The sequence below is a fragment of the Ascidiella aspersa genome, chromosome 8 (genome assembly GCF_963924565.1).
Source record: "Ascidiella aspersa chromosome 8, kaAscAspe10.2, whole genome shotgun sequence".
NCBI lineage: Eukaryota > Metazoa > Chordata > Ascidiacea > Phlebobranchia > Ascidiidae > Ascidiella > Ascidiella aspersa.
In genome coordinates, this window is record NC_139454.1 from 26,517,086 (window position 1) to 26,543,483 (window position 26,398).

At 40.7% G+C, this 26,398-nt stretch overlaps 2 protein-coding genes across 3 annotated transcripts in view; one reads left to right on the plus strand and one right to left on the minus strand.

The window, feature by feature from the left end:
• The window catches only part of LOC146137124 (dynein axonemal heavy chain 1-like), a 55,106-nt gene that overhangs the window by 10,037 nt on the left and 18,671 nt on the right, over positions 1 to 26,398 (plus strand). For both annotated transcript variants that reach the window (XM_083395535.1, XM_083395536.1), the window contains 20 exons: positions 11,670 to 11,811; positions 12,025 to 12,180; positions 13,480 to 13,678; positions 13,893 to 14,041; positions 14,467 to 14,616; positions 14,806 to 14,973; positions 15,272 to 15,436; positions 16,312 to 16,433; positions 16,503 to 16,608; positions 16,864 to 17,077; positions 17,431 to 17,615; positions 17,673 to 17,755; positions 17,894 to 18,007; positions 18,082 to 18,319; positions 18,556 to 18,726; positions 19,059 to 19,148; positions 19,410 to 19,521; positions 19,793 to 20,007; positions 20,374 to 20,553; positions 21,797 to 21,936. In XM_083395535.1, coding sequence (XP_083251661.1) covers positions 11,670 to 11,811; positions 12,025 to 12,180; positions 13,480 to 13,678; positions 13,893 to 14,041; positions 14,467 to 14,616; positions 14,806 to 14,973; positions 15,272 to 15,436; positions 16,312 to 16,433; positions 16,503 to 16,608; positions 16,864 to 17,077; positions 17,431 to 17,615; positions 17,673 to 17,755; positions 17,894 to 18,007; positions 18,082 to 18,319; positions 18,556 to 18,726; positions 19,059 to 19,148; positions 19,410 to 19,521; positions 19,793 to 20,007; positions 20,374 to 20,553; positions 21,797 to 21,936 — 3,099 coding nt within the window. The remainder of the gene's footprint in view (positions 1 to 11,669; positions 11,812 to 12,024; positions 12,181 to 13,479; positions 13,679 to 13,892; positions 14,042 to 14,466; positions 14,617 to 14,805; positions 14,974 to 15,271; positions 15,437 to 16,311; positions 16,434 to 16,502; positions 16,609 to 16,863; positions 17,078 to 17,430; positions 17,616 to 17,672; positions 17,756 to 17,893; positions 18,008 to 18,081; positions 18,320 to 18,555; positions 18,727 to 19,058; positions 19,149 to 19,409; positions 19,522 to 19,792; positions 20,008 to 20,373; positions 20,554 to 21,796; positions 21,937 to 26,398) is intronic.
• On the minus strand, positions 34 to 9,195 carry LOC146137125 (uncharacterized). Its single transcript, XM_083395600.1, has 13 exons — positions 8,993 to 9,195; positions 7,853 to 8,025; positions 6,456 to 6,570; positions 5,892 to 6,079; positions 5,014 to 5,166; positions 4,889 to 4,893; positions 4,702 to 4,812; positions 4,314 to 4,434; positions 3,953 to 4,114; positions 2,410 to 2,612; positions 1,769 to 2,164; positions 1,445 to 1,643; positions 34 to 1,003 (listed from the first exon to the last, which is right to left on the minus strand). Exons 1-13 carry the CDS (start codon positions 9,159 to 9,161, stop codon positions 782 to 784), a joined length of 2,217 nt encoding a protein of 738 aa, XP_083251726.1. The 5' UTR covers positions 9,162 to 9,195; the 3' UTR covers positions 34 to 781.

Consider the following 26,398-nt stretch of genomic DNA (forward strand, 5'->3'; position numbering starts at 1 on the left):
AACTTATTCGTTAGATGGTGAATTTATTTTGATTTCAATCAAAGCAACGACCTTAACTGCAACACATTAAGGTTAGGGTTATATTGTTCACCAAGGCTTGATGTGCATGATCTGTACATTAAGTCGAGAGTTGTGTGTGTTCAGTCTTTCAAGCCGACTCAATGAATATCGAGCGTGGATGCATTGCGTCACAAACACATCGTTTATAACGTCACAATGCAACGCGCTGTAACGCGCTATCGATCAATTATGCATGTAGCCGCGTCGGTTTGCGGAACACAGGCGTTCATTACGTAACAGTATACCTTCGCACTGTGATATGACAATCGGGTTGCGCGATTGTTTTTTCATATGCAGCATTATGACGTGACAATCAGTGGCTTGTTTGGGAATTCCCCAATATACCTGCTAAAGTGGATTTTTGCAGCAAAATGTTCGTTGCATTATGTGACTAAACTTTATGCTTATACACGATGTATAACCTAATCCAATGAGATAATAAGTCGGCAAACCACTGAAATCGCAGCATTATTACGTTTTGTTTATAATGGTGTGACCAAATGAAAACATTACTTCACAGTTTGTGACAATAATGTCAATGAACCATCAACTTGATGTTTTGTTTGATGCAATATCTTTGTATGCTGGGCAATTGTTGCGTAACTTGGATTGCTTTCAACAAAGTTAGGTGCAAATAAACGAGTCACATATTTTGGCAAAAGTCAACAAGCAACATCGCGCTGAACATCCAGAAGTTTTGCATAATTTTGTCGCAAATCCTTCAACTCAAGTTGACGAGGATGGCGACCAGTAGCCCGAGGTGGCTTGCAACAATGAAGATGACGTACAATCGGAAGAACATGACGTCAACAGCTCGCGCGACGCTCTTCCACTCTTCTTGCTCCAGATCCTGCCTCTCCTGCTCCTCCTCCTTCGCTATTCGCTCCAATTCACGTTTCCGTCGTTTACGCAACTTGCGCTTCTCCTTTCGTTCCGTTTCCGACTTTTAGAGTTCAACAAAATGTGCGTTAAAAATAAAACGGGAATAACTGAGAAACAGAGATTGGAAAACATTTATTACCTCGCCATTGCTGAACATTCTTTTGTAATGTTTTATACATTTTTCAAAATATTAGTTTAGTAAAAACAGATATAACGCTAAAAAGAATAATGTGTTTTCACTACAATTATATAGACAAAACTCTACTTTGCTTAAAAGGCAATGTTTTTGTACAAGATTTCAACCTAAAAGAAAATTAAAAATCATGGTAATTGTTGACAGAGAATAACATTTGATTTTAAGAATAATTAAACTTGCTAAATGTAACATCCGTCAGTTTGTTTTCTGTTTGAACATTAAAACAAAGTTTTCAATTTTATTCTTTTAGAAAAGCAAATAAATTTAAAGTCAAACAAAACGAGAAACACCTCAATACAAACTTACCTTTGCCAGAAATCCTTTAACGTCAGCTAATGCCGAAAACATCTTCGACTTTGGAACGCTCCACTTGTTCTGCAGGAGATTCCCCGCAGTTGGGGTTTTGTCCGCGCGCAAATCTTCCGCGGACGACTTCCGACTTTTACCCCCTTCCTTGTTGTTCGACGGAGACTGGTTTAACGTCAATTCCATCGGACTAGATAATCTGCAACCAAAAAGGCTAAACTCAGAAAAAATACACATTTGCAGGAAAGTGTTTGTGCAGAAGAAATTCTTCGTGGCATTTTTCAACTAACATTTTATTAAGAACTTTATAAACGAGGAACTTACTGCTTTCCGTGTTTCTTCGGTGCTTCCGTAATGTACTCCACGTCCACAACTTTCGGCTGGATTCCGTAATTTACCGTCTTTGGAACTTCCTTCTGTACTAATCCTTCCACTCTAGAATCCGACCAATTTGACTCGTTATCCGAATAAGTGACGTCATCTGCCTCACTAATGTCACCGTCATCTGGTTTGACGTCATCGTAGTGTGCGTCATTAACGATTGGTGCCATCCACCGTGAATCTCGCTCCCCTAAAGTCCAGTACTTGTCGAAAAACTGTAGGATTCTTCGATATTTGGTGGGAATTGAGGAATCGTTCCGCGAACTTTTCCGCGACCGCTGCGTTCCGTGTTTGTCCTCATCGCTCGAAATTTCTCCCTCCAAGCAACGAACTCTGCAACTGTAAGAACATTTGTTAACATTTCATAACGTTGTGTGGAATAATGACCTGGAAAAACCGTTAACAACACAAACTAGACGAAGATAGGTAATATGTTGAGTGTGTTCAGCAGATTGTTGTTCATTACTGGGGGTATGTTGTTTTGAAGCGATCCAGTAGAAATGCCCCTGGTCGTAATAAATGCATTGAAATATCTTAAACGGACCCACTACCAGTTTAATTAAATGCTTGCTTCAACATCTCACCGTCCTTGTTTCTTCTTCCCGCCTTCCCTCCGTCTTTTACCGGCCACCTGGAAGTCGTTCACGATCGGCTTGAAATGCACGTGAAGCACCATCACGGTCATCATGAGGTTTACCCCGAGAAGTCCCATGCATATCACGAAGTAAACTCCTAAGTATGGACCGGTGGATGCCGGGAACATCTCACCAACAGCGAGAAGGAATACCTGCAATATTAAAAGGAATTTACTACGTGAGCGTATCGTGACTTACCATGAACGTGAGCATTATCGTGATGTATCTTGATTTACCATGAATGTGAGCATTATCGTGATTTACAGTATCGTGATTTACCATGAACGTGAGCATTATCGTGATTTACCATGAACGTGAGCATTATCGTGATGTATCTTGATTTACCATGAATGTGAGCATTATCGTGATTTACAGTATCGTGATTTACCATGAAGATGAGCAGTATCGTGATTTACCATGAAGATAAGCAGTATCGATATTTACCATGATCGTGAGGAGTATCGCGATTTACCATAAACTTGAGCAGTATCGTGATTTACCATGAACGTGAGTATCTTGATTTACCATGAACGTTAGCAGTATCGTGATACACCATGAACGTGAGCAGTATCGTGATTTGCAGTATCGTGATTTACCATGAACGTGAGCAGTATAGTGATTTACCATGTACATGAGCAGTATCGTGATTTACCATAAACGTGAGCAGTATCGTGATTTACCATAAACGTGAGCAGTATCGTGATTTACCATAAACGTGAGTAGTATCGTGATACACCATGAACGTGAGCAGTATCGTGATTTACCATGAAGATGAGCAGTATCGTGATTTACCATAAACGTGAGCAGTATAGTGATTTACCATAAACGTGAGCAGTATCGTGATTTACCATGAACGTGAGTAGTATCGTGATACACCATGAACGTGAGCAGTATCGTGATTTACCATGAAGATGAGCAGTATCGTGATTTACCAAGAACGTAAAAGGTATCGTGATTTACCATGAACGTGAGCAGTATCGTGATTTACCACGAACTTGAGCAGTATCGTGATTTACCATGAAGGTAAGCAGTATCGTGATTTACCATGAACGTAAAAGGTATCGTGATTTACCATGAACGTGAGCAGGATCGTGATTTACCATGAACTTGAGCAGTATCGTGATTTACCATGAGGATGAGCAGCATCGTGATTTACCATGAACGTGAGCAGTATCGTGATTTACCATGAACGTGAGCAGTATCGTGATTTACCATGAAGGTGAGCAGTATCGTGATTTACCATGAACTTGAGCAGTATCGTGATTTACCATGAACGCAAAAGGTATCGTGATTTACCATGAACGTGAGCAGTATCGTGATTTACCATGAATGTGAGCAGTATCGTGATTTACCATGAACGTGAGCAGTATCGTGATTTACCATGAAGGTGAGCAGTATCGTTATTTACCATGAACGTGAGCAGTATCGTGATTTACCATGAACGTGAGAAGTATCGTGATTTACCATGAACTTGAGCAGTATCGTGATTTACCATGAACGTGAGCAGTATCGTGATTTGCAGCCCGATCCTCTCCCCAGAGTCTGGAGGTAGGTAGAATCCCAGCAGAGCTACAGTTGTTAGGATGACGCTTGGGAAAAGCATGCTTTGCATATAGAGTGAAGAGTTTCTACGAAGCACAACTGTGAACGCAACCTAAAAACAGAGCAGATATTTTATGAAGGCCTGAGAAACGATTAATGTTTATTGGGTTCCCTAGAGTACTGGTGAGAAGAATCTGTTTATTTTAAGTAACCAACCCTCGAACCACGAATATTAACAATTTGCCAAGCACTCTTAAACCAAACCATTTCCGCTATATGATGGGTTGTACCAGCTTTGTTATTGCACTCACCTCTGCAAACATACTGTCGGTGATAGTGAAGTTGTTGTTAGCTTTTGTGTCGAGTTGCTGAGTGGCGGTGACCACCAGTGGACCGTGGTGTTCAAAGTGCACTTCATCGTCCCCCGTCCCACTAACAACAACAAGGTAACATTAATTGTTGATATTGGTGACAGTGATAAGTGTTTATTCCAAAGAAGTTGTGCGCTTTGTTATAAAGGTTGTGTCCTGGCATTATTTACATGTGCGTACAGCTCTATGCATTGTCTCCAATGTACTCATGCTTGTCGAACTGCCCACGATATTTAAACTCGCATTAACGTTTATTTAGCTCCATTATATGCACTAATACCACACGTCTGCGTCCCCAATGTTCTCGGTTCGCATAACGTGTCCTCACCTCCCTTCATCAGTGTCGTTGTGCGAGCTTGCGTTGTGTAAGCTTGCGTTGCTCGATGCTTTCGTGCTCAGGATCAACGACCCGTAGTCGCGCACCTGAAACACAAACCATCTAAACCTAGCAGTGAAATGTTAGACAGCTGGCTGTGAATCAAGCGGTCAAACAAGGGGTCTATTTAAAGAACTACGATAACTGACACAATAAGCAACAAATTATATGCGGAATAAGCAGCTTTCTGCAAACTTTCCACAATGCATTTAGGAAGTCACTTCTAACTTTCTGTTATTGAAAAAAGTGATTTGTTCGACTCACGTTCTTCTTGACGCTGATCCCCGCCAACCTCCACTCGCCGGTGTTGATGAAGAATCGATCTGTGTCTTCCTCCAACTTCAAACTGCTTCGGTCGCTTGAAAGATCGATCCGGGAGATCGGCTGCGACCATGACACGAAAGTCATGTGACACACCTGCCAACAATACACTCTGTTACGTCACTACATGGAAGTCATATGACACATCTGCCAACAATAGACTCTGTTACGTCACTACACGAAAGTCATGTGACACACCTGCCAACAATACACTCTGTTACGTCACTACATGGAAGTCATATGACACACCTGCCAACAATACACTCTGTTACGTCACTACACGAAAGTCATGTGACACACCTGCCAACAATACACTCTGTTACGTCACTACACGAAAGTCATGTGACACACCTGCCAACAATACACTCTGTTACGTCACTACACGAAAGTCATGTAACACACCTGCCAACAACACACTCTGTTACGTCACTACATGGAAGTCATATGACACACCTGCCAACAATACACTTTGTTACGTCACTACACGAAAGTCATGTGACACACCTGCCAACAATACACTCTGTTACGTCACTATTCCGCGTGTTTTAAAATATTGGTTAATTGAGTTGTATGGTTGAATTAAGAATAACAACTTGTTGATTAAAGGGATGAAGTTTGTACTCTTGTGTCAATATCGTGTTGCGACTTTCCTAGTTTAAATTCTTGGCAGATGGAGTTTAGTTTTGTTTGAACTTTTATGTTTTCGGAAACTAAATGAGCTGTGACTTGTTAAATACTGGAAAGAAACGTCCAACGCTGATTGGTGTTCTACAGCTACTTCAGTATCGTACTCTAGGGTTACCAAGAGTTGTTCGTTGCACCTGAACATCGAAGGGGAAGAAAGCTGTGTCGATGCTGCAAGAAGTCTCGAAAGCGCTCGGCTCCTGGTACTTCACTGTTCCGTCATAAACGACCTGTACGTGGACGAGTCGTGGGGGGTAGCTCCTGCTGCCAACCTCCTCGTAAACAACAATGTCCGGGAACCAGATCAACTGGTGCGGGATCTCAACTGAACAAGTGGGACAGGGATGGTAGTAACACTATACTGGAAGCCGTGCTATCATTAGTGTTCGACTTACTTCGCCCTGGAGCCCGTGTAGCTCAGCTGGTAGATCGACAGTCCCGGTATGGTCAAGGTTGTGAGTTCGAATCCCACCACAAGCTCGTGTATTTTGCTGGACTAATTTCGGGTAAACAGCCAAAGGGACTCGGTGTATTTCATACCCACGTTTGTGGTTATGATCGTTCCGTATGATTTAAAACTTTCAGATCGCATTTTATTCATGTCTAGCGATTTCAAAACAGCAGCTTTAGAAATCCAGTGGCATGAAGTAAGCAAAAATATTAAACGAACATAAGCTATTTCAACCAATAGTTTCCCTTACTTTCTTTGATGCCACCAAATTCCTCAGGATTCCAAACAAACTGATAATCCTTCCAAACAACTCGATACCAAACCAAACTCTTCAAAACCTGGTTCTTTTCGTCCAAATCTAACACCTGAAGAAGAAAATCAATCATTAATTCGATGTGATGTTAACATTCATCGATTACATGAGCGTTTCTTAAACTGTCAGTTTTGTTCACCCCTGGCATCAAATGCTGCGTTTCAATTCACCCAAATAAATAAAACCGTCGCAACTGTCCATAAGCGTCATTGGCATGAGCACCAGTATGTGCGAGGTATTTGTGGGTTGCTTGTTGTACCACATTTCTTCTGGTATTAAACAATTTTGATGTTGGTTTGATTTGTGCAAGTTTCTGAGCACAGAAATATAAAAAAAAATCATTCACCTGTTACACAATTGATTGGTTAATCCTTGTAAAATTACCCACCCTTGGTCGAACCATTCTGTAGTTTAATAAACACTGGGTTGCATCTCACATGCGATGCATTGGCCTGGTTATCAAATGATGCATATTTACGGGCGTAATGTAAACGTTGAAGCAAATTTGAGGTTTACACAAAACACTGCAGCCACCTGTTGAGGTTAGAGATGTGGAAGCAGATAAGGAAGCTACTTACGGGATTTCTCTTAGCGGCCAATCACGCTTCTTTATTTTCTTTCACATAACGTGATCTCGCATGAATAATGGAAAGCTCAAAGATTGTCCGGAACCTTAGGAAGGTGGTTTATTTTGCGACAAACACGAAATATATTACTCATATATTTAAACGTATAGTTCGACTAAACCCACTAAAGTAACACGATCCTTAGAAGCCAATAATACTTCCATCTGTCAGTTAATTTAAACCACTTAAAATGTTCTATATTTATGTGAAGCCTGCAAGTGATATCTTGCTGGAACCTTCAACACACCTTTGGTTTTAACCCGAACTTAACACTTGCGGTGAAATAACGCCTTAAACCACTTTGTTGTTTCAGTAACCTTAGTACAAAGTGTGACCTGATGTAAACCTTATCTCTAGCTGTTATTTTTACCTCGAATTAAACAAAGGCCGCACTTTGAACAACCCGAGCATTTTGTGATCTATCACTGTCGCTGTTGTGTTAGTTTGTGCTGATTTTATGTCAGCTCATTAAACTTTTACTAAATGCGCAACGCAGGAAGTAAGAGCGCAACCATTAAACGCAAATACTAAAAGCACCTGGGCTCTACATTTCGTTACAACCACTTAACAACTTTACATTTTGCCATAATTTAAAAATTTCAACATAAACGATTTAACTTCGTTTAACTTCATTGAACACTTTTATAGAAAAAAAGTATATAAAAAATACAGTCCGTTTTAGGTGCTGCCACCTAGTGAAGAACTTACCTGTCTATAGGTGAATCCGACTTTAATGAGGATGTTTTCTTTATAGTCGTAGACAGGGGGCATTGTTGCGTCATAGCCGTCCAACAATGCGCGCTTGAGTCGTTGCACGGGCGAGTCTGATTCACTCCCATTGTTGTATTGCTTGTTCTGACTGCGACTCAAACTCGAAGTGTCTGGGAAGTAGAAGGTGATTATTGAGAGTCGGTTAAAGTGAGCCGAGCGTTCCGGGTAATAATGTGATTTCCCACCAAGCCATCAACTTGGATATATTTAGGCTAATACTTCATTTGCATATCTGTGCACGTCATCGAAACGTTTCCTGAGGTCTTTCAAGCGTCCCGTTATGACGTAACTTTGACGCCATCTTAAAAAGTTCAAGCGTCCCGGTAAAAAAAAATAATTTCCTGCTTATTATAAGATTAAAGTAGAAGTAAAGATTGGGGTCGCAATTTCAATTCGGTTCATGATTACTTTTGATTGGCGAGATCCAACTGAACATACAGAACCCCGGGAATGGCACTTCAACAAAAACACGTTTTCGTGATAATTGCATTAACGTCTAACAGTGTTATTTGGAATGGTTATTGAAAACATATTGCGTGGGTTCATCCGCGTTCGTGAGTTCGAATCCCGCCAACACCACCAGTGCAAAGTATCTGTTGTGTTGTAGTGCATTGTGTTGCAGTGGAGTTTATGGCTTTCCAGTGAATGCGCCGACCTTATGCCAGTGAACCTGAAACTTCGAGGAATTTACGGCATATACACCTGAGGAAATCCCACCACAATAGTGTAAACGCAACAAGGTCGACCTTGCAATTCCATAAAAACGTAATTTCCTGCATTGGGTCGACGCTTGTATGTTTGCTGTAAATATTACAAACACTTTCCCACCCATGGGACCAATTAGAATCCCATAATCTATTTCTATTACGTTCTAAGTCAAGTTGCTCTTTCAACCTAATTTAGTGTTGCTACTTGGAAGTTGCGATAACGATGGATGGAAGCAACTTGACCGCAATGTTCCTTGGTATTAAGTGGCCGCTAAGTAAGAACTAAATTTAGTGGAAAGAATCCAAACAGGAAAAACGAAAATATTGAGTAAGACACGCCCAGCAGTTGGAAATTGTTGTATGATCTCACCTTTAACTGCGTTGAAGCTTGCGCCATTGACTTGCGTTGTTTTGACGAGGCTTCCTTTTGAGGCGGCGTTCCCGGCGAACGAATGCCCACATTGCCGCAGAATTAACAACACAACCACGATAAGTGGAGCTAGCCGCATCTTACTGGACGCAAAGTACTTGAATGTCATACAAGCGAGGTCTGAAGGTTATGCGAGGATAAACCACATTGGCTGGCTCAGTCACATTTTTTTCTTGCCTTTGATATTCAAGAAAACCTCGGCCTTATCTGCCTCTAAACTTACATTACATCGAATATAATTTTGGAGGCTTCTCTTTTGAAACAAACTAAATCTTTATTTGCTTTTCTGTCGGTAATTTTAAAATGTTTTTCCCATTTGATCTACATTGTGGGGAGAAAAAAAGAGTGTTTCCGTTAATTATTTTGTAAAACAGTCAAATAGTATTTGCGCGTTATTCTTGATTGTGAGTTAAAACGAGAAAACAGCTATCGAAGCGCAACGCCTGATTTTTCACTAAAGTAGTTGCTGACATCCGCTAAAAAAGAACACTTATTAAATAGTTAGGCTTTTATCTTGCTTATTTGGATATGATATGCACATACACGCCAGAAGCACTGTTGCTAAGTTGCAATTATAATGTATTCGTGTTCGTGACGCCCGTTTAGTGGAACGGAAGTGGTGGATCAATCGCTGCCTTCACATCTATTCGCCGTCTTACTTGGTGCTTGTCACATCGGGCAAATAGAGGAATGTCTCCAGCGTGGATTGCCAAATGTATGTTACACTACGGTTAACCCAAATACAGTAGGAATAATATGAAAGGCCATATAGATTCTATAGAACTATTGGTAACTTTTTTTACTACTGTGTTTGCTTTGATATTCTTACTACGTCCAACGAAAAATTCAGTCATTATGCTCCAAAGATAACTAATTACTTCATTAAACTAGGTGCAGTAAAACCAACTAAGCTTTCTTTGATAAATGTTTGTTAAAATACACTTGTGTAAGAATTGAATCCACAAACTACAACCATCGTTCAACCATACCTAACGTTATGCCCCTATGTATACTTGGTATAGCACGTTACTGCTCAATAAGCTCGTTATACTGGGTTCTGCCAACATGAACATGCACCAGCAGCTCCCAAGATACCTCTGCTACTTACAAACGCGCACGATTCAACCTTCAAGCAAATGTTACTTTCCCGCAGCCTGAGTGTAGCGATCCCCACTAAGTTACATCTGCTTCGAACAAAGTTAAAACGTGTTGCAAGTGGCACGAACTGTCCGCCCTGTTAAGGCGCACCGGGGTTCTCGGGAAAATCGTTACTTTCAAGTCACGTTTTACATAAATTCGCTGCAAATGTGCTAAGATGCCTTGCAACAACCGAACACCAAATCAACATCACTTTGCTTTGTTGGCGTTTCCCACAAAGCGTTACTTCCCCTCGTCTACCAGTCTGTCATCTCAACGCACCATTAATACTTCACGCGACCCACGAATATATGCGACCCGTGGAAATATGCGAGCCGTGAAAATATGCGAGTCAAGTTTGTTTTTGCAGCGAGTGAAAGTTACAACTTTCTGTTTTATTTGTTCACTGACGGACTTTACTTTGCTGTGATATCTACGGTGAGCAAGCTGAGCATTCGTTGTTTGGTGGAAAACCTTAAAGATCTATTTGTATAAGGCCTTGACCTCATTAATATTGCAACACAAGGATCACACAACCGCGCATTTTCACGTTTATAGCGCACTTAAGCATCTGAGTGTGATGCTGAAACCTCATTTGTGCGTTGAACCTGACTCACACATAAAATTAAAAATATAAAGCACGTAAATCAACATTGAAAGCAAAACAACTTGAGCTCCAATATTCCAAATATGGTAAGTTTTAAATCTCCCGTTTAACCACAGTTGTGATATAGTTTAACCACAGTTGTGATATAGTTCTAACAATAAGCTTAATGCCTTTGATGCTTATCCGCTTGTGCTCGCTGCACAACTTCCCACACAAGGATTGTTGTTCCTTTTCAAAAACCTCGACCGCTGTCCATCTGTTACGTCACTGACGTGCTTTTCCTCCCGTCTATTGTGACGTCCTCAATAAAGCGCTGGTCACCTTCGACTTATTAAGGTGCTATAAATATGTTCGGCTATATTTAACACTGACCTGTTTGGTCTCGTCTAAATAGGTTTGTAAACAACCAATTGTCCACCTTTCAATTTACAATTGTTCGCTCTTTGTGACGTAGAAATGGCGCAATTTCAAAAGTAAACAAATTCGTTTCGTTTGGAATAGGGTAAACGCGCATAATATTTAACGCAAATATTCTTTTTAGTAAATATAAATATACTTTTAAAGTTTCCGCATTTTTTCGCGCTATTAACTAACTACATTGTGACGCAACAACGTATAGAGCGCGAAACATCTGCTACAAGTTTTTCTAAGCGGCGTATTATTCCTAACTTCGCTGTATCATTAGGACGTGCGTACAAAGGGATAATTAGATAACTAAATAGATTGTAACTTAATGTTGTTGCATTCAACTTTCAGCAGAAATGCCTCCCTACCCGCAAATGTATTGTTTAAACGAAACTGTTTCCTCTTTCAACCAACGAACCCCGTTCATAATTAACCTTCTCGACCAACCAAACCGATTTTTCTTCACAGGTGGTCGGCGATCGGTTGGCCGAAGAAGTTGGAAGATCAGATGGAAGCTACTTACAGCACTTTGAACGAACTTGAGGAACATTTCCACAAACTACAGCTGGGAGACCAGAACAACTTCCAGGACAGATTGGACACTCTGCAGGTGGCACATGCGCCCAGCTACCAAACCTACACTACCCCCCTAACCAACCAATACTAACCCAGCTATCCAAATAGGCATAGGCAGAGTTAAACATTAGCGATATACATTTGCTACTGATTACCAATTTATCGACTGATATGTTTGGTTGAGTTGTGTACTTTTACGTATTATATTTAGATGTTTGGTTGTGTAGAGCGTGTTTATTGTGTTTAGATGCTTGTTGCTGGGTTCGCCGCCCACAACGAGATCAGCAAAGCTCACGAGGTTGCCAACGAAGTTCGTCGCATCAACAAACAACTCAAGGAATGCCAGGGACTTGCTCAGGTTTACAACCAGAGAGAGAGGTTATTCGGGATGCCGGTCACCAACGTAAGCTAACAACTATTTGTATTCCGCAGAATGCAACACGTTTATGCATTGGGCGTTTTTTTTAATGTTTTCAGATAAACTTTTGTGTTATCGGTGTTATTTTACAAAGTACGTTTGACGCGCGTTGTTTTTCGACTTTCAAGCTTCAATATTCCTGTTTTGTTATTTCCTCGGCTTTCGATTACACGAGCTATTGCGTGTGCATCCATCCATGACCGTTCCAATGCCGCAAAAATTTGACAAAAACCTCGCAGTGTGACGTCATAGAGACAATCGCGCGTCGGCCGAAACTGCTTCGGTGAGCTTGAAACAACGAAGTTCAGCGTGGCATTAGTTGTTGCCTCGTAATGTAACTTGGTATTATAGTTGCCTTTTAGAATGTTATTTGATGTTCTAACATCGAGGTTACTTTTGATACGCCGTATGTTCTTTATACCATAAGGTTGGTTTAACAAACGCAAAGCATAACTTGGACATTCCCTCACAAGTGTAAAGCATTGGGGAACAAAATGCACTTATGTGAGGCTCAGTGGCGCCATGTAGCGGCAGTCGTATAAATATTTTCCCACCGCGAGGTTTTTGTTGAGTCTTTTTCGAAATTCCTGATCCTTTCACGAGGCTTGTCGTTCTCGGGTTGGGGTTTTACCCATCGCTGCTTTGTTCACTCGTGCGTGAAGAAGGGTGACGTCACGTTATCCTAATGATGACGTAACTTGCCTCTTCTTGACGTTATGCTGTGTTACGACGTATGATGTTCACAGACGCAGATTGCAAATTTCACTTTTTCACGTCAACTAGTTGATAGTGACGCTGTCATCCCCATTTGTTCATTGTTCATGTTGCCAGGATTAATGATCGTGGTTATTCTCGAAAAACTATTATTCTCACCCCTTTACTTGAGATCGGTTTGTGACAGAAACCAATTTGTTCAGTCTGTCTCTAGCTCTCACAACTTTAACCCTTCGTTAAACTTGTGGCGTGTAGTTAAACATAGAAATGCATTCATTATCAACGTTTAACATTGTTTTGTTTTTTCTACATTCGTCATTTCACTCATAATCTTTTAGTTTCGTAGTTTCTGTAGTTTATTTCATTACGTCATCATCTCGTAACTACGTCATCGTTCTTTTTTACACAAATCATCATCTACCCTGACTTCATCCATGTGACGTCATCCATCTTGACTTCATCCATGTGACGTCATCCATCCTGACTTCATCCATGTGACGTCATCCATCCTGACTTCATCCATGTGACGTCATGCAATCGCGGTTGTGACGTGATACGTGGTGACAACAGTACGATAAGCTGAGCAAGTTGGTGAAAGACTTCCAACCTTACCGTGACCTTTGGACGACAACTTCTGATTGGATGAGGTGGCACGAGTCATGGATGAATGACCCGCTGACGTCAATCGACGCCGAACAAATGGAGCGGAGCGTGAACGACAGCTTCAGAGTTCTTCACAAATGCGCCAAGCAGTTCAAGGAGATTCCTGGTAAGATTGAAATTATATTTAATTATTGCGAATATATAAAAATTATCTTTTATATTTGTTTTACATGGAAAATAATGATGGTTTAATATTGTTAGACGTGTCATGAAGGTTTAATATTGTTAGGCGTGAACTACGTGTACTTAGAATTTTAGATTAAGAAGTGTCGGCTTTTTACTGTTAATGTGCAGTAGTTTTAGAGCTGCTTGTGTGTTAGGCGTGCAGCAAGTTGCCCTGCAAGTGAAGGGAGACGTGGATGGGTTCAAACCGTTCATCCCACTCATACAAGGATTGCGCAACCCTGGCATGAGGATAAGGCATTGGGACGCTCTCTCCAAGGAACTTGGGTTCTCCGTTCAACCAAAGGTATAAACATACCGTGTATAACTTGGCTGATAAATCAATTGTTAGGATCAAATGCTTTTCTAATTTTTTTCATCGATTAAATATCTCAAGTTTTATGTTGTTTCCAGCTTACAGATTATAATCAATACAGGTCCATGATACGATGCTGCATGACCAGGTTTATTGTTGCCTCTAAAATTATTATAACTATTTTTAAAACAAGTGTATTTTTTCTTTTTTCGTTTGACCAAACGTGACAAAACATTTTTAATTGTTTTTTTGGTACATTAAAACTAAATTAAAGCTAACAGCAATAATTTAATTGATGCAATTCTTTATGTTACTCTAAAACATTTTCCGTCTTTTATGTAAGTGATAAATCTCTATTTAGCAAGTTGTAATCTCCCTGTTGATAGTTGTTACTGAGTGAGTGCTGTGTTGTGTAGGCGGCCTTGACCTTCAGCAAGTGCCTTGAGATGAACTTGGCTGATCACATCGACAAGATCGCCAAAGTTGCCGAAGTTGCTGGGAAGGAATTCAGTATCGAGCAAGCTCTTGACAAGATGGAGAAGGAATGGGAACCGATCAATTTCGAGGTAAACCTTCAACATCTTCTACTGATAAATCCTATATTACCTTTGAGGTAAATCAAGTGTTTAAGATGCATTTTTGTATTTATTTGTTTATTTCAGCTTTTCCCCATAAAATAAGGTTTACTGGGATCCCCACAACTATCATTTCTAGAATTGGCACATTCCTTCAATAACCTTGTACCAATTTTCAAGGTGAAATCTTACAAAGAAACCGGAACTTTCATCATAAAATCACCGGAAGAAGCGTCACAGTTGCTTGATGACCACATTGTGATGACACAAACGATGTCCTTCTCCCCTTACAAGAAACCTTTCGAGGAGAGGATTGCTACTTGGGAGAGCAAGCTGAGCATGACGCAGGTAAAAAGCATGAGTCAGCAATCACGGTTTACCAATTTTTTTGACGTCAATCTTTTGATTTAACTTGGCGATGTAATAACCTCTTGTGACACTCACAAGTCGGCGTACGAAAACATCCTCTTGTTAGGCGTAAATAAATTTGTCACGTACGTGCGGTATAAATAGACTTATTTAAGTAGTATAATCTAATATAATTATATATATGTTATGATTCAAAACAATTAGTTATGTGCATAGCTTACTATTTTCTGTTGAACAGGACGTGTTGTTGTTTATAGGACGTGTTGTTATTGTATAGGACGTGTTGGACGAGTGGTTGGTTTGCCAGCGATCGTGGCTCTACCTCGAACCCATATTCAGCTCGGAAGACATCAACCGTCAACTCCCGGTTGAAGGGAAGCGATACCAGACCATGGAGAGGATGTGGAGGAAGCTCATGAAGAACGCAAACGACAACACACAGGTGATCACGCGCTCATCACGCAGGTGATCACGCGCTCATCACGCAGGTGATCACGCGCTCATCACACAGAGATCACGCGCTCATCACGCAGGTGATCATGCGCTTATCACGCAGGTGATCATGCGCTCATCACGCAGGTGATCACGCGCTCATCACGCAGGTGATCACGCGCTCATCACGCAGGTGATCACGCGCTCATCACGCAGGTGATCACGCGCTCATCACGCAGGTGATCACGCGCTCATCACGCAGGTGATCACGCGCTCATCACGCAGGTGATCATGCGCTTATCACGCAGGTGATCAAGCGCTTATCACGCAGGTGATCACGCGCTCATCACGCAGGTGATCACGCGCTCATCACACAGGTGATCACGCGCTCATCACGCAGGTGATCACGCGCTCATCATGCAGGTGATCACGCGCTCATCACGCAGGTGATCACGCTCTCATCACGCAGGTGATCACGCGCTCATCACGCAGGTGATCACGCGCTCATCACGCAGGTGATCACGCGCTTATCACGCAGGTGATCATGCGCTCATCACGCAGGTGATCACGCGCTCATCACGCAGGTGATCGCGCGCTCATCACACAGGTGATCACGCGCTCATCACACAGGTGATCACGCGCTCATCACACAGGTGATCACGCGCTCATCACACAGGTGATCACGCGCTTATCACGCAGGTGATCACGCGTTAGATAAACCTTAGCAATTTGTGTAGCATGTCTTGAGCACTATTGTATTATTATTGTCTCCCATGTGATGTAAATTTTGCCTACTTTTGTAACTTTTACAAGTGTTATCAACAATATCTGCGTATTTCGCTCTGTTTATGTGAAGTTTCCCAGTTTTAAGTAATCTTTTCTAAGGTGATTTCGCTGTGTTCGGACGCTCGGCTCCTTGAGAGCTTGAAGGAGTGCAACAAATTGTTGGAGCAAGTTCAGAAAGGACTGAGCGAGTATTTGGAGACGAAGCGAGCCTCATTCCCCAGGTGAGCCATCCGCTGGTTTGATCCGTCTTCCTCATTTTACTTTGTTCATCCTTAACTTCCACCTTCCAGGTTTTACTTTCTTTCCGATGATGAGCTTCTTGAGATTCTGTCGCAGACCAAAGACCCGACCGCCGTCCAACCTCATCTCAGGAAGTGCTTCGAGAATATATTCAAGGTAATTTAACACAAGTTTGACGCCATGTTAGAAGGGCTGTGAAACGTTTAAAACTAATATTCAGTTGGCTTTGTTGGCTTTAAATTGATGTTTTGAAGTTGTTTTATAACGTCTTTTTTATTCAAAGTTGATCTCAATGTGAAATAGTACAAATAGTGGGTTGCCAATCACTTCTAAGACGAACTGTATTTGACTCCTCAACACTTCTGAGTTTAATTTACTCCACATCTATCAACTCGCACATTTTGTTGTCAGATCAAGTTTGAGTCTGACATGAAGATGACGGAGATGATCTCGGGTGAGGGCGAGCATGTTGCCTTCAGCGAGGATCTTTATCCCACAGGGAACGTGGAGGACTGGCTTGGTGAGGTGGAGAGAGTGATGATGCAGAGTGTGAGGATGCAATGCGAGAATGCGGTCAGCGATTACCAGGAAACAGAGAGGACGGAGTGGGTGCTCAACTGGCCTGGTAAGTTCGCATTTTGCCTTGGCACAATTAACTCTGCTTTCCTGGTAAGTTAGGTGCATATTTGATTACCAACGTTAAACCTATGTTAAAATTTGGAAATCACTTGTAGGATAGTTTAATTTTATCAAACTTTTCGAAAACATTTTTAAGGCTAGACAAAATTCGAAGGTTTTAGAAATGTATGGTTTTGGCTTGGAACAGAGAGAGGCCTTTAGATATATATTTTTACTTATTCAACCTTGTGAAATCAATCTTTAACTATCTTGCCATGAAATAGCACAAACTATACGGGGAAGGGGACATGTCAGTTGTTGCCACGGTTATCACCCCTCAACTGCATTGTGTGGTGGCAGGCCAAGTGGTGATCGCGGTGTCGCAAGTTTACTGGGCCAAGATGGTCGAGGAGGCCATAGAGGCCGGGAAACTTCCCGAGCTGCACCAGCGCCTCATCCAGATGTTGAACGACCTTGTCGGTTTGGTGAGAGGGAAGTTGACCGCTCTGGAGCGGATGATGATGTCAGCACTCATCGTTATCGAGGTTAGTACAAACCCCACACTGAGTTGCTTTGTTGTTCTAATTGTGACGTCACTGTAGGTGCACGCGCGCGATGTGGTCGGCAACTTGTGCGAGGAGAAAGTGAAAGGGGTGAACGACTTTGAGTGGATGAGCCAGCTCAGGTAAGTGGCAACCAACTTGATGTTGGATTGACCCATAGAGTTGTTGAACAACGTTGTACATTGGATTGATTAATTTGCTCTTAGCTGCGAAACTGTAAACAGGATGCAATGTGGAATTATGTTGAATATTTGTTCCAGGTATTACTGGATGAACGGCAACATGTTTGTGAGGGCTGTCAACGCAGAGTTCCCTTACGGCTACGAATATTTGGGCAACACTGGACGTCTCGTCATCACTCCACTAACTGACAGGTAACAACTCGAACAACGCTCACCCCAGACGCCACTTGACCCCCTACTTTCAACAACCCCCCTCTACTTTCCAGATGTTACCTGACCCTGACCGGCGCCCTGCATCTCAAGTTCGGGGGAGCCCCTGCAGGGCCAGCTGGCACCGGTAAGACGGAGACGACCAAGGACTTGGGCAAAGCGCTCGCCATCCAGACCGTGGTGTTCAACTGCTCCGACCAACTCGACTTCATGGCCATGGGAAAGTTCTTCAAGGGACTCGCGAGTTCGGGGGCTTGGGCTTGCTTCGACGAGTTCAACCGGATCGACATCGAGGTGGGTCAGGGGGTCTTATTATGACGTCATAAACTAAGAGTGTGTTGTCACACAACCAGATGTAAATTTACTCGCTTTAAAGGCATTCACCGATGGGTGTGTAAGTATATTGTGTCGATTTGACGCCAAAGTATATTTTTGTGGTTAGAACAAAGTACGAATATGAAATGGCTTACATATGGCAGTGTTGTTCAAGTGTTCACATTACTTTTTGTTATGTTGGCTTGAATGTCTAGGTGCTTTCGGTGGTGGCGCAGCAGATAGCGACCATCCAGAACGCACAAAGCGCTCGTTTGGAGAGGTTCATGTTCGAGGGGGTTGAGATCGCGCTCAAGGCTTCTTGCGCTGTATTCATCACAATGAATCCGGGATACGCAGGTCGCACTGAGCTGCCAGACAACCTCAAGGTGACACACAATACTTGGTGATCTGTAGGCTTTAAGCGAAACTTAATGCAATTGTAATTATAGCCCTGCTTGTTATGTCCATATAATCCCATTATTACAAAAACTTCATGTTAATTGACTCGTAGGAACTAAGGTTTGTTGTGTAAATAAATCCTCATCTGTTTATATTGTTCTGAGCAGGTCAACAAATTCATTCAGTTGTGCCATGTTCACGTTGTTTGTTATGCAGACTTGCATTTCACCCACCAGTGGATTTGTACGTCCACGTTTCCCAACAATCCCAAACATTTTGTTCCTTGTTATTTTCACCAACAATTCCCTTTGTTCTTTAGGCTTTGTTCCGACCGGTTGCTATGATGGTCCCTGACTACGCTATGATTGCTGAGATCTCACTTTACAGTTTCGGCTTCAACGACGCAAAGGTAAGCAGCCAGGGGAAACAACTTGGGACTTTGAGGGGAAATCCCTCGACCTTGAGGGAAACAGTCTTGTGTCAGAATCATTAATATGAGTTCTTTATTTCGTACCAATTTAGAGATCTGATATTTTCATATTTTGAAACTATTTGTGCAAAATCAATTATAACCTCAGATTCTTGATAATAATATTAAGTAACAAATTACTTCAACGATAAGCATCCATGTTGTTCGGTTGTGGCTTCTCTGATGAATATTCTCTTTCAGCATCTTGCGAAGAAGATTACGACAACGTTTAAGCTTTCGTCGGAACAACTCAGTTCACAGGATCATTACGATTTCGGAATGAGAGCTGTCAAGACCGTCATTTCAGCAGCTGGTGAGCTTTATGTGATATTGGGTGTGCGCAACCAATGACAAAACTACACTAAGTTGTCGTCGGTGTTTCTCCAAAAGTTGCTTTTTTTAATTCGTAAAACTCCAGATGTTTAACGAAAAATTATTTTGTCGCAGCTTTGTGATCCAACCACTTCCAGTCATAGTCTTAATAAGAAACAACGTTAGATTCGCTCATACGCCAGTGCATTGGATGTACTCTTAAAATCCCTTTCCATTGTTGCGCAATAATTACCACTTTTCGCGTTGTCCAGGCAACTTGAAGCGGGAGCATCCGGACATGGAGGAGGAGGTGATCTGCCTCCGCGCGATCCGCGATGTAAACGTCCCCAAGTTCCTCCTGGATGACCTCAAGCTCTTCCGAGGAATCGTGTCCGATCTCTTCCCGAAGATCAAGGAGGAGGCGATCAACTACGGAGCTCTGATGGACTCCATCAAGGAAGCTTGCCCCAAGCTCGGAGTCCAGGAGGTCAATCTTACCTCGCAATAAAAATACTGTTCAATAAAAGCACTTTTCAATTAAAATACTTTTATATCAAGGTTTCACTTTAAGATTATCGCTTGGCTCGAAATAAGTTTTGCCAATTATTTTTTAAAGGATAAATAGCTAACGTAAATTTATTTCAAATTATTCTATTTAATTATAAAAAGGTAGTTTATTGAAATATATATTGCCGTCATGCAGAGATCACAATAAAAAACAGTACTTTAGTGGGATTCGAACTTACGACCATACGAACACGCGACCACTGTCTCACTAACTGTGCTATCAAGTCAAAACTTGAAATTCCTGGGCACTTCAGCCACACATGCAAGTTCACAACTTGTTGTTCAGGTGGATGGTTTTGTGACCAAGTGTATCCAGTTGTACGAGACGACTATTGTGAGGCACGGACTCATGTTGGTCGGACCAACTTGCTCGGGAAAGACAAAGTGCTACAACGTCCTCGCCAAAGGACTCACGCAACTCAAAGGACAACCTTCCATCAGCGGCGGAAACTATGAGGCTGTTCATGTGAGTTTGTAAAGTTGTTCATGTGAGTTGGTAAAGTTGTTCATGTGAGTTTGTAAAGTTGTTCATGTGAGTTTGTTAAGTTATTCATATGAGTTTGTAAAGTTGTTCATGTGAGTTTATGAAGTTGTTCATGTGAGTTTGTAAAGTTGTTCATGTGAGTTGGTAAAGTTGTTCATGTGAGTTGGTAAAGTTGTTTATGTGAGTTGGTAAAGTAGTTCATGTGAGTTTATCATTTGTTTATGTGAGTTTGTAAAGTTGTTCATGTGAGTTGGTAAAGTTGTTCATGTGAGTTGGTAAAGTTGTTCATGTGAGTTTGTAAAGTTGTTTATGTGAGTTTGTAAAGTTGTTCATGTGAGTTGGTAAAGTTGTTCATGTGAGTTTATCATTTGTTTATGTGAGTTTGTAAAGTTGTTCATGTGAGTTGGTAAAGTTGTTCATGTGAGTTTGTAAAGTTGTTCATGTGAGTTTGTAAAGTTGTTCATATGAGTTGGTAAAGTTGTTCATGTGAGTTGGTAAAGTTGTTCATGTGAGTTTATCATTTGTTTATGTGAGTTTGTAAAGTTGTTCATGTGAGTTGGTAAAGTTGTTCATGTGAGTTTATCATTTGTTTATGTGAGTTTGTAAAGTTGTTCATGTGAGTTTGTAAAGTTGTTCATGTGAGTTTGTAAAGTTGTTCATGTGAGTTTGTAAAGTTGTTCATGTGAGTTTGTAAAGTTGTTCATGTGAGTTTGTAAAGTTGTTCATGTGAGTTTATCATTTGTTTATGTGAGTTTGTAAAGTTGTTCATGTGAGTTTATCATTTGTTTATGTGAGTTTGTAAAGTTGTTCATGTGAGTTTGTAAAGTTGTTCATGTGAGTTTGTAAAGTTGTTCATGTGAGTTGGTAAAGTTGTTCATGTGAGTTTGTAAAGTTGTTCATGTGAGTTTGTAAAGTTGTTCATGTGAGTTTATCATTTGTTTATGTGAGTTTGTAAAGTTGTTCATGTGAGTTTATCATTTGTTCATGTGAGTTTGTAAAGTTGTTCATGTGAGTTTGTAAAGTTGTTCATGTGAGTTTGTAAAGTTGTTCATGTGAGTTTGTTAAGTTATTCATATGAGTTTGTAAAGTTGTTCATGTGAGTTTGTAAAGTTGTTCATGTGAGTTTGTTAAGTTGTTCGTGTGAGTTTGCAAAGTTGTTTATGTGAGTTTATGAAGTTATTCACATTACTTTGTGGTTGTTTAACTGTGATTGCTTACTCACCAGACAAACGTGCTGAACCCGAAGTCTATAAGCATGGGTCAGCTGTACGGAGAGTTTGACGCGATGACTCACGAGTGGACAGACGGTATCCTGTCAACACTTATCCGACAAGGATGCTCGGCCACAGACGCAGACAAGCGATGGTAAGTTAATATTGTACATGTTTAAACTAGGTCATTGTAGGTGAATATTTAACACTTGGTCATTGTAGGTACTTGTTAACACTTGGTTATTGTAGGTGGTTGTTAACACTTGGTCATTGTAGGTACATGCTTAAACTAGGTCATTGTAGGTACTTGTCAACACTTGGTCATTGTAGGTGAATGTTTAACACTTGGTCATTGCAGGTATTTGTTAACACTTGGTCATTGCAGGTACTTGTTAACACTTGGTCATTGTAGGTGCTTGTTAACACTTGGTCATTGTAGGTACTTGTTAACACTTGGTCATTCTAGGTACTTGTTCACACTTGGTTATTGTAGGTACATGTTAACACTTGGTCATTGTAGGTACATGTTAACACTTGGTCATTGTAGGTACTTGTTAACACTTGGTCATTGTAGGTACATGTTAACACTTCGTCATTGCAGGTGGTTGTTAGCACTTGGTCATTGTAGGTACTTGTTAACACTTAGTCATTGTAGGTACATGCTTAACACTTGGTTATTGTAGGTACTTGTTAACACTTGGTTATTGTAGGTACATGTTAACACTTGGTCATTGTAGGTACTTGTTAACACTTGGTCATTGTAGGTACATGTTAACACTTCGTCATTGCAGGTGGTTGTTAGCACTTGGTCATTGTAGGTACTTGTTAACACTTAGTCATTGTAGGTACATGCTTAACACTTGGTTATTGTAGGTACTTGTTAACACTTGGTCATTGTAAGTACTTGTCAACACTTGGTCATTGTAGGTGAATGTTTAACACTTGGTCATTGCAGGTGAATGTTAACACTTGGTCATCGTAGGTACTTGTTAACACTTGGTCATTGTAGGTACTTGTTAACACTTAGTCATTGTAGGTACATGCTTAACACTTGGTTATTGTAGGTACTTGTTAACACTTGGTTATTGTAGGTACATGTTAACACTTGGTCATTCTAGGTACTTGTTAACACTTGGTCATTGTAGGTACTTGTTAACACTTGGTTATTGTAGGTGGTTATTAACACCTGGTCATTGTAGGTACATGTTAACACTTGGTTATTGTAGGTACATGTTAACACTTGGTTATTGTAGGTGCTTGTTAACACTTGGTCATTGTAGGTACATGTTACCACTTGGTCATTGTAGGTACATGTTAACACTTGGTTATTGTAGGTACATGTTAACACTTGGTCATTGTACGTGCTTGTTAACACTTGGTCATTGTAGGTACATGTTAACACTTGGTCATTGTAGGTACATGTTAACACTTGGTCATTGTAGGTACTTGTTAACACTTGATTAGTGTAGGTACATGTTAACACTTGGTCATTGTAGGTACATGTTAACACTTGGTTATTGTAGGTGGTTGTTAACACTTGGTCATTGTAGGTACATGTTAACACTTGGTTATTGTAGGTACATGTTAACACTTGGTCATTGTACGTGCTTGTTAACACTTGGTCATTGTAGGTACATGTTAACACTTGGTCATTGTAGGTACATGTTAACACTTGGTCATTGTAGGTACTTATTAACACTTGATTAGTGTAGGTACATGTTAACACTTGGTCATTGTAGGTACATGTTAACACTTGGTCATTGTAGGTGCTTGTCAAGAATTGGTCATTGTAGGTGCTTGTTAACACTTGGTCATTGTAGGTACATGTTAACACTTGGTCATTGTAGGTACATGTCAACACTTGGTCATTGTAGGTGCTTGTTAAGAATTGGTCATTGTAGGTGCTTGTTAACACTTGGTCATTGTAGGTACATGTTAACACTTGGTCATTGTAGGTGGTTGTTTAACACTTGGTCATGGCAGGTACTTGTTTAGCACTTGGTCATTGTAGGTGGTTGTTTAACACTTGGTCATGACAGGTACTTGTTTAACACTTGGTCATTGAAGGTACTTGTTTAACACTTGGTCATTGTAGGTACTTGTTAACACTTGGTCATTATAGGTACTTGTTAACACTTCGTCATTGTAGGTGCTTGTTAACACTTGGTCATTGTAGGTACTTGGTAACACTCGGTTATTGCAGGTATATGTTAACACTTGGTCATTGTAGGTACTTGTTAACACTTGGTCATTGAAGGTGGTTGTTTAACACTTGGTCATTGTAGGTACTTGGTAACACTCGGTCATTGCAGGTATATGTTAACACTTGGTCATTGTAGGTACTTGTTAACACTTGGTCATTGTAGGTACATGTTGACACTTGGTCATTGTAGGTGGTTGTTTAACACTTGGTCATGGCAGGTACTTGTTTAGCACTTGGTCATTGTAGGTGGTTGTTTAACACTTGGTCATGGCAGGTCCTTGTTTAACACTTGGTCATTGTAGGTGGTTGTTTAACACTTGGTCATGGCAGGTACTTGTTAACACTTGGTTATTGAAGGTACTAGTTAACACTTGGTCATTGTAGGTACTTGTTAACACTTGGTTATTGTAGGTGAATGTTAACACTTGGTCATTGTAGGTACTAGTTAACACTTGGTCATTGTAGGTGGTTGTTTAACACTTGGTCATTGTAGGTACTTGTTTAACACTTGGTCATTGTAGGTACTTGTTTAACACTTGGTCATTGTAGGTACTTGTTTAACACTTGGTCATTGTAGGTACTTGTTTAACACTTGGTCATTGTAGGTACTTGTTTAACACTTGGTCATTGTAGGTGGTTGTTTAACACTTGGTCATTGTAGGTACTTGTTAACACTTGGTTATGGCAGGTACTTGTTTAACACTTGGTCATTGTAGGTACATGTTAACACTTGGTCATTGTAGGTACTTATTAACACTTGATTAGTGTAGGTACATGTTAACACTTGGTCATTGTAGGTACATGTTAACACTTGGTCATTGTAGGTGCTTGTTAAGAATTGATCATTGTAGGTGCTTGTTAACACTTGGTCATTGTAGGTACATGTTAACACTTGGTCATTGTAGGTATTTGTTAACACTTGGTCATTATAGGTACTTGTTAACACTTCGTCATTGTAGGTGCTTGTTAACACTTGGTCATTGTAGGTACTTGGTAACACTCGGTCATTGCAGGTATATGTTAACACTTGGTCATTGTAGGTACTTGTTAACACTTGGTCATTGAAGGTGGTTGTTTAACACTTGGTCATTGTAGGTACTTGGTAACACTCGGTCATTGCAGGTATATGTTAACACTTGGTCATTGTAGGTACTTGTTAACACTTGGTCATTATAGGTACTTGTTGACACTTGGTCATTGTAGGTACTAGTTAACACTTGGTCATGGCAGGAACTTGTTTAGCACTTGGTCATTGTAGGTGGTTGTTTAACACTTGGTCATGGCAGGTCCTTGTTTAACACTTGGTCATTGTAGGTGGTTGTTTAACACTTGGTCATGGCAGGTACTTGTTAACACTTGGTTATTGAAGGTACTAGTTAACACTTGGTCATTGTAGGTACTTGTTAACACTTGGTAATTGTAGGTGAATGTTAACACTTGGTCATTGTAGGTACTAGTTAACACTTGGTCATTGTAGGTGGTTGTTTAACACTTGGTCATTGTAGGTACTTGTTTAACACTTGGTCATTGTAGGTACTTGTTTAACTCTTGGTCATTGTAGGTACTTGTTTAACACTTGGTCATTGTAGGTACTTGTTTAACACTTGGTCATTGTAGGTACTTGTTTAACACTTGGTCATTGTAGGTGGTTGTTTAACACTTGGTCATTGTAGGTACTTGTTAACACTTGGTCATGGCAGGTACTTGTTTAACACTTGGTCATTGTAGGTGGTTGTTTAACACTTGGTCATGGCAGGTACTTGTTAACACTTGGTTATTGAAGGTACTAGTTAACACTTGGTCATTGTAGGTACTTGTTAACACTTGGTAATTGTAGGTGAATGTTAACACTTGGTCATTGTAGGTACTAGTTAACACTTGGTCATTGTAGGTGGTTGTTTAACACTTGGTCATTGTAGGTACTTGTTTAACACTTGGTCATTGTAGGTACTTGTTTAACACTTGGTCATTGTAGGTACTTGTTTAACACTTGGTCATTGTAGGTACTTGTTTAACACTTGGTCATTGTAGGTACATGTTGACACTTGGTCATTGTAGGTGGTTGTTTAACACTTGGTCATGGCAGGTACTTGTTTAGCACTTGGTCATTGTAGGTGGTTGTTTACCACTTGGTCATGGCAGGTCCTTGTTTAACACTTGGTCATTGTAGGTGGTTGTTTAACACTTGGTCATGGCAGGTACTTGTTAACACTTGGTTATTGAAGGTACTAGTTAACACTTGGTCATTGTAGGTACTTGTTAACACTTGGTTATTGTAGGTGAATGTTAACACTTGGTCATTGTAGGTACTAGTTAACACTTGGTCATTGTAGGTGGTTGTTTAACACTTGGTCATTGTAGGTACTTGTTTAACACTTGGTCATTGTAGGTACTTGTTTAACACTTGGTCATT

What these genes read in the sequence shown, in the direction of transcription:
- LOC146137125 (XM_083395600.1), bottom strand. Translation starts at nt 9,161, where the DNA reads ATGACATTCAAGTACTTTGCGTCCAGTAAGATGCGGCTAGCTCCACTT. An exon ending in CCGAAGAAACACGGAAAGCA is followed by an intron (nt 1,644 to 1,768) that starts GTAAGTTCCTCG and finishes TTTTGGTTGCAG; the next exon opens with ATTATCTAGTCCGATGGAAT. An exon ending in TTAAAGGATTTCTGGCAAAG is followed by an intron (nt 1,004 to 1,444) that starts GTAAGTTTGTAT and finishes GAACTCTAAAAG; the next exon opens with TCGGAAACGGAACGAAAGGA.